The 8,110-nt window shown below is 41.6% G+C and overlaps 1 protein-coding gene across 1 annotated transcript; it reads right to left on the bottom strand.

The window, feature by feature from the left end:
- Positions 1-885: 885 nt before the first annotated feature.
- Mrps30 (mitochondrial ribosomal protein S30) lies at positions 886-7,612 on the bottom strand. The gene is made up of 5 exons (XM_034523650.2): positions 7,008-7,612; positions 5,669-5,814; positions 4,997-5,102; positions 3,188-3,364; positions 886-1,249 (listed from the first exon to the last, which is right to left on the bottom strand). The coding sequence occupies exons 1-5, from the start codon at positions 7,582-7,584 to the stop codon at positions 933-935; spliced, it is 1,323 nt and encodes a 440-aa protein (XP_034379541.1). The 5' UTR covers positions 7,585-7,612; the 3' UTR covers positions 886-932.
- Between the last annotated feature and the right edge of the window lie 498 nt (positions 7,613-8,110).

Raw genomic sequence — 8,110 nt, 5'->3', positions numbered from 1 at the left:
GCCCACAAGGCGCACTGATAGAAAAATACACAATACACACAAATAAATAAATCTGGAAAATACATAAACAAGTGATACGTTGGACCTCAAGTTCAAGAAATTGGTAATTAACTCACATTCATTCAACTTACATGAAATGCCTATATCTGATTCTAGACTCTTAAAGTGGATCAGAGAACAGCCAGGTCAACAAGGAAAGCCTCACTTTGTCCCCAGCAGGATACACTTACACATTCCCACTAAACATTAACTGGGATGATTAATAAGATGCTGCCATTAAAGTAGCCTAGTCATATTTTCCATTTTTCATTCCTTTTAAAATAAAGATCAAACATTTTATTTAAAAGCCTTCCTTTAGCTTGTGCAAAACAGCCCTGTTTGAAGAATGCTCTAAAACTCTCTTGTTATTAACAATTTAAAGAAATCTGAAACACATATTCAATTTTATGTGACTGAGTGTTTTGCATGCATGTGTCTATGCATCATGTGTGTGCCTGGTGCCTTAGAGATCAGAAGAGGGCACTGGGTCAGGTCATAGAGGGTTGTAAGCCACATACAAGTTAAGGGATGGGATCAAAGCCAGGCTCCATGGAAAAGCACCCCACGATATCCTTTTAAATGAGACAAAAATAGCAAGTATTAAAGATAGCCCAATACTGTTATTAGCAATAGATAAATATATTTTTTCCTCTTTAACATTTAGAGAGACTGACACATCCAGGGGCCGAGGAGGGCAAATGTGTGCAAATGTATGGAAGCCACCATCCCTGCATCTAAAACTAAATCTTTCAGTAAAGAAATTGAACAGAATGCAAGGCTAATGACAGGTCAACATAAGAAATGTGGTTTTTCAAAAACCAATGTGTTTAATGACAGACAGTTACACAACCTTTAAATGATTTTATTGTTCCTCTGGTGAAATTTAAATGTCGTCAAGGTCCTGGATCAAGCACTTTCTCCTGGCTGGCCGACAGCTGTGCTCTGTCTTCCTTTGGTTTGTTTAGTAGAAAGTGAACTATCTGCAGGAGGACATCGTCATCAAAGCCCTTCACATCATCATCTTCCACTGTCTCAAAGAGAGGCCTACTCTGTGTCCCCCAACAGATATTTTTACGTGGGTTATTTTGATCAGCTTGTACAGTCAGTGCCAAAGTGTTTAACTGGTAGCAGAAAAAAGAAAAGTATTTTCCGTCTGTGATCACACCCTGGGAGACAAAAGGTCGAGGAACATCTGCTTCGCTCCAGAACCCTGTAGAAGAAAACAGGGTTGGGATGTGCACACATTGATAAATTTTATTCACACAGAATACTCTGGAAACCCTGACACACTAAATCCCTGACTCTCAACGTCCCTGGTTTTGTAACAACCTCTATATTCTATTGCTGTATTAATGTTTCCTTGCCTCTAGAGTCCGCAGACTTATGACCCATCCTTTTCTACAAAGTCAATGTTCAGTAGCTTCCAGCATTCACTTAGTTATCTGAGAACCTTTCCCTACAGGAAGCATTCTGTATGACTCAAAAAATGTCCACACTAGTATCACGTATAACCTAATATTCATTATTACCATTTATTTCACTAAATACAGATACATACACAAGCTCTCAAAATCGTCAGGAGATGTCTAGCTCTCTATGGTTTCAACACAATGCCTTTGCTTAATCCAGGGTCATTTGAAGACAAGAGGTTTTAAGAGTTGCTGTCATTGCCTCTTGTGTCTCAGGTCATAAGGTTAAAGGATGCCTTAATACCTTATCTACTCAAGTTCTCTGGCTGATTTCTGTTCTAGTCTGACTGGTTAAATACCCTTAAATACCACCAAGGCCAGGAATCCACTTAACTTCTCCACGTGTATATTTTATACTAATTCCTTAATGGAGAGTTCTACCAACAGTCATTTCTCAAAGGCACAAGGTAACAGTTTATCACTCATGAACACACAGTGCCACAGGAAGTGCCACTTACCCTTCCTGATGAACCCAACCCCACCTATTGCCACTTTCCCCTCCTATTAAAGAAATATAAATCAGCAATAAAAGCATAAGTTGAAATGCATATCTACCAGTGAAAAGGAGGACTCTAGTATGAACCATCTGTATTAAGATTCCCTCTGCGTTATTATACAGAATTAGTCTAGTTCATATTTTGTAACTTTAGGCTCTGAAGTAGAACACTGGACTCTGAGAGAATAAGAAGATGAGGAGTAGAGCCCTGTAATAGAGGATTTGCTTGGTAGGTACCAGTCCTTGGTCAGAACTCCACAGCCTCTACCTTCTGCTACATCATTTCACAGCATTCTCTTCTTCCTTTCTTTACTAGTTACCACCATCTATGTTGTTCCATACATATTTCAAAAGCCTGTTCTCACCACACAGACTTATTTGAACTATTCCTCAAATAGCCAATAGGCCATTATCTCAGTGTATCCTCTCCTAGATTCCGCATGAATAAGATCATCACCATTCAGGTCTCTGAAATAAAGTCACTTCTGGACATCTTTCTATGCTTCTATTCAAACAGATTTTGCCTCAATGCTGGTATACTTTTCCCATAACATCACCACTCTGTAAGTATATAATTATTTTTCACTTTCCACTGTAATAAAAGCTCTAGGGGAGTCAGGCCTGTCTGTTATTCAACACTGTCTCTAAAGGTAACAACTCTACCATAAAATGCATTTGAGGGCTGGTAACATTATGGAGACACAAGCACAACTCCTGGGGCCCTGAAAGAGGTGGCGAGTACTCCACAGAAGGCTGCCCTGTGACCTTCACATGCACGCCATGGCCCACATCCCACTGCATTTGCATCTACTGAATGCAAAGCTTCCTAATCGGAGTCTTCACTCTGGTGTCATTTTCTGTCCTAACTCAAGAATTTTACAAAGTGAGGAAACCTACAAAGATTCCACTTATTCTCCAGTAGTTTTTTGAAAGGTTTGTGAAAAACACTAGAAAATAATATATTCACACAGGAAGTAATCATAGTAAAACATCAAGAAGTTTACTCATGTGTACTTGCAAATTTCAAATGTAAATTATTTCACTCTGGATTTTTAAATAACTGCATTTTGTATCAACATGTTCAGACCCAAGTTCTGTTTTTACCTAAAGAAAAAAATCTATTAATTCCATTCTCAACATGTTATACTTTCAAGAATGAAAACAGTCACCACACTGGCCTTACCTTGGTACATAGCTTGCGCTCCAGTCCAAGCGAAAAGACTTGCAATGGCATTAGCTCTGAAGACAGCTTCTACCTGCTCAGCCTGGTTTTTTTTTATCAGCCTGTCCCTGTTCAGTCTGTCAGGTAGCAGATGAAACTGGGTGTGGCCATAGCAGCATGGATCTGCTGTTTTTGAGCCTAATGGAAAGAATAAAAACATTTCAGATGGAATGAGAGCATGCAGAAGCCAAGGGGCACATGCTTTGGCATTTGTTTCAAGCACACCTTTCTTCTTGGAACACACGTTCTATACTCGAAATACATAAATAGACTGAATCGCCTTACATATTTTTTTTTATTGACTACAGCAGCTACTTAAAAACAATTTCCCAACCTGCTCATTACAACAAGGCTCACCAGGTACAAAATAAGCCAGAAAGATACATAGAAAAGGCATTTATAATTTCCCATTACTTAACTCTCTCAATCCCTCTCAGTCATTAAGAGCTACAGAAGCAGCATCCCTCAGAGGATACACTTTATGACGGTTCAGGAGGTAAAAGTGCTTGCTGGGCAACCCTAGTGACTTGTGCTGAGTTTCTGGAACCCACTCTGCAGAAAAAAGAATGCCTTGCACAAAGGCACTCTCTGACCTCCACTCGCACTCTGCAGCGCTTGGACACCCACACTCACATTATACACACACATTCATAGTAACAAGTAAAACAACAATTAATGTAACAAGTAAAATTACAATGAATGTAAGAATAGCTTAGTGGGTAGTGTTTGCCTAGAAACATAAGAAGCTCTGATTTGAGTCTGAACATATATAATATTGGCACAGTGGTGTCCGTCCTGCCCCTAACCTCAGCAATGGAGATCTGGGGGCAGGAGGATCTGCAGTTTCAAGGCCATCCACTACTCCGTAATGAGCGTTAGCCAGGGACAAAGACAGGAAAGAAAGAAGAGCAAGCAAAGGCAGTAAGAGAAACAAACAAGACCAGTGGATAGAAAACATAGGACAGAAAAGGAAATACAAGGTAAAGGGGAAAGGAGAGCACAGGCAGAAGGACTGGTAGTCCAGCTCCCATGAATACAGACACACCCCCATTTCATTGCTAGAGCAGATTTAAAACAATTCCCAGTCACTAAGACCAAGTGATTGAGAAAGGACTACTAAATGTCCTGGAGGACTATTCTAATGCTTTCTTAAGGCCTTCGGTGGGTCACCTAGGAACTAGTACGTGTACAGAAGGGACAGAACAACAGGGTGTGTTAGGCAGATGTGAGGCCTACAAGTGTTTGAACTCCTGATGGATCTACCATGTGTAGAATGAGCAAGATGCTTCAATAGAAGGCCACCCAGGATCCCAAGACCAGCTCTAAGCATACAAAATACAAACTACCTTTCCTATATATAAAACCAAAGGTCTTGCACGGATAACAATTTTTGAAGGTTAAATGCTGCTACTGCATAATGCAGTAGATACAACAAAACTTTCAAATTAAGAGCTAAATTTCTCTCTAATTTTCATTCATGTTACAATACCATGAGACGATGGATGAACAATACTGCTCATAGCCAACCAACCTTCTCAGTCTTTAAGAACTAACTCCGAGCTAGGTGTGGTAATATACAGTCCTACATTTGGAAGGAAGAGGCAAGGGGCTCCTGCCCCAAGCTCAAGGCCAGTCACGGCTACAAAGTGAGTTCAAAGCTAACTGAGACACACAAACCCTGTCTCCATCAAAAACATAATAAAATATAATAATTCAAAATTAAATTTCCCCATATATCTTCTATGGGTCAATACATACAGAGAAACTTACCGGTAAATATGCTGTTTTCATACTGCCGTTTGAACAGTGGAAGCTTGTCCGGTTTACATTTCATAACAGGGATTTCTACAGGGATGGAATAATCCAGTGGCACAAACTTGAAGAATAAGAAAACACAAAGGGACTTCAAAACCATTGTATCCACCTCATTTAAAATATCTTATATTTAAGTTTTTTCAATGAGTTCTCTCTTATTATACAAATTGAGTATCTCTGAATCAAAATGCTAGGGACCCGAACTGTTTCAAACTTCAGTTTTGCAGAATTTGGAATATCCAGAGTCTGCAGGTTGGACTTTCCTAAATCAAAACGCTGAAGTGCTCTGACTTCTGGAGTGTTCAAGACAACATGTTCAAAACAGAAGAGCTCACCTGCACTATCTGTTGATAGGACCAAAGTGGTCATATGTAGACAGTTTTTAAAAAATCCTGCTATAATAAACAATCATAAATTGATTTCACCACATTGATGCCTTACCTATTTGACCTAGGTAGAACATATCATTCCACACCAGAAAGTTGAAAAAGATTTCCAGATGGGTTGCCATCATGAACAAACATGGAAGGCAAGATATCTATCACCATACCTCATCATATTCACCGGGTCACCTGACTGCCCTTTGGCAATACTCACACCAGATGCCAACAGGTACAAAACCCTTACCTCAGGGAGTTGCTTAGATATTCGAATCTGATTGTGTGGTTTATCGTTTATTTGGTACCGCAAAGCATCAATATGACCTTTTCGATGACCAGCAAGAATGCGTTCTTCGCCACGCAACCAGTAAAAGTCAACGGGGCGTTTACAATCTATCAAGAGATTCACAGTTTTCTTTATTATTTAGAGAAATTTGGTTATTAATTACGTAGTCATAAACATGTTAAAAGAATAGCATGTCTAAAATATATACATTTAAAAACTACAGAGAGTGTAAGAATCTAAGTTACATACTTTAACCATTATATCTCAAAGACAGTACTCAAAAACTTCATTTTGCTAACCACTGTAATTAACAAGGCTAGTCAGTTAAAACTAAAGATGCTAAAATAAGCAGCAACCACTCACCAGAATAAGATGAGAACCCATCTATGAAGCACTAAATTTACTATTACTCTAAAAGGTCCGTACAATTCCAATCACTGCCATTTTATACAAGATGAACTTAATTTCATCTGAACAAAGTTAAGTTTTCTAAGCAACCGATGGTGAGTAGTCAAAAGTTACTGTACATTCCCAAGACTACTTTTCCGGTACAAATGAGGAAGAGAAGCAATAGACACTACACGCACACATCTACAGCCATGGCAAAACTAATTCACTAATTTCTAAGACACCTGCAGGGTCATAGACATAAATTAATTACAAAAACATTATCAGCTGGGCTGTAGCTCCAAGGCAGAGGGTGTTCTAGTCCTTGAGTTCAAACCCCAGCGCTATCACCCCATAAAAAAACAACAACAAAAATCACACATTCTTTTTCACGTCCACACTGAACAACCACGTTTTTGTTTACTGACACCGAATCTTGAGCCGTAAACCTATCAAATATTGGGTCTGAAGGCAGCAATATTTAACGTGTGCCTTCTTACTCTTTATTTATAAAATGAATTCGTGAAATGTACTGTGTTATTATGAGGTTTAACTAGGTGGCATTTGGAACTTCGGCCAAACAGTATTACCGTACATCTCATCTTGAGATTACGGCAAAGTAAGAGCCGCTGATGTTCTTACATTTGGTCGGTCACCCAGCTTTCCTGTGGAGGAGTCAAAAGACAACCCCAAGTTGGTTACACTCTCTACTGGCTTCGTAGACCTTTGGCTGGTCAGACACAAAATGGAAACCTGATGAGCTTCGGCGGAGTCTAAACTTTAACGAGTGGTCCTCAGCAGGGCAGGCCACCAGAAACTAGGTTCTAACTCACTGAGTGCTACTAAACCTGCAAGAAAGCTTGGCCCACGGCGTCCCCACCTCCCCTGTTCAGGGTGGGAGTCCCAAGCTCACCGAGAGCCGCCGTGGTCAGGACAGGGTTGAGCGGAGTGAGCAAGCTCACCAGAGTCCTCACTACCTGGTCCAGGAGGAAGGAGGCGAGGACCTGGCGACGATCCAAGAGGGACCCGGGCTGGCGGCGCCTCACGTAGAAGTGTTCCTGCAGGATGCAGTCGCACACGGCGGCGCGCAGGGCCGCGAGGTCGAGCGACGGCGGGGACAGCGGTGGCTCCGGCGGCAGGCCCGAGACAAACACCGTCTTGGTGAAGCTCTGGTACCAGCGGTCGGCGTTCAAGGCGGGGTTCTGCGGATGCACCACGTACTTCTTGAACTGCATCTTGGTGAGAATGCGTATCTTCTCGTCCACTGACGGGGTCGCGTGCACCGTCGCCTGCCAGCGCTGCACCCGCCGCTGCCGCGCCGCTTTGCTATCGGCGGTCATGGAAGCCACGATCGGCGGGTACCGCGCGACGGGCGTCGCCGCGACCTCCAGGTCGCTCGCCTCGATAGCCGAGGCGGACACCTTAGCAGCTGCATTCTGAGACAATCCCCGGCCGCGGGGCACCAGCTTCCAACACCTGGCCGCCGCCATCTTTGTCCGCCGCGACCCGGAACTTGAGGTCAACTGTCAAGAATTGTTCCTGTTCGCTTGCCGTAGGAACCAATGGCTTCTTGGGGGAGGATGCTCAATGCGCCTGTGGTGCTTTGTGTCATCTAGTTTGCAGCCAATCAGCTTTCTCCATAAAGCTTATTATATTCTTTTTGAGTATTTGTGCGCGAAAGAACTCGCTTGCCCCTGTTGTGTTTTCCACAGGTTGTGTTCTGAAGAATGAAACAATTAAAAGGAGTCCCTGCTTGTAGGATGTTTTAGGGAACCACATTTTTTTTTCACCCGCAAACATTTAGAAATATTCCCAAAACAGAAACTTTAAATCCATACAAATCTAGCTTCATTTGTGTACCTCATATCGTGTTATCCTACACTCTTTTTAGAACTAGAAAGCTATTTTACGAAGTACAACATCTCTTTAGTTATTCTTGCTAATTGTGAACATTATACCAGCATCACTTACCTGTGAACACTACTAAACTTTAGAAAAAAATTCATATATTCTTCA

Source organism: Arvicanthis niloticus, chromosome 19, assembly GCF_011762505.2.
Source record: "Arvicanthis niloticus isolate mArvNil1 chromosome 19, mArvNil1.pat.X, whole genome shotgun sequence".
In the NCBI taxonomy this organism is placed as follows: domain Eukaryota; kingdom Metazoa; phylum Chordata; class Mammalia; order Rodentia; family Muridae; genus Arvicanthis; species Arvicanthis niloticus.
The sequence above is the reverse complement of the archived record's forward strand: the minus strand, read 5'-3'. Positions and strand labels throughout refer to the sequence as shown.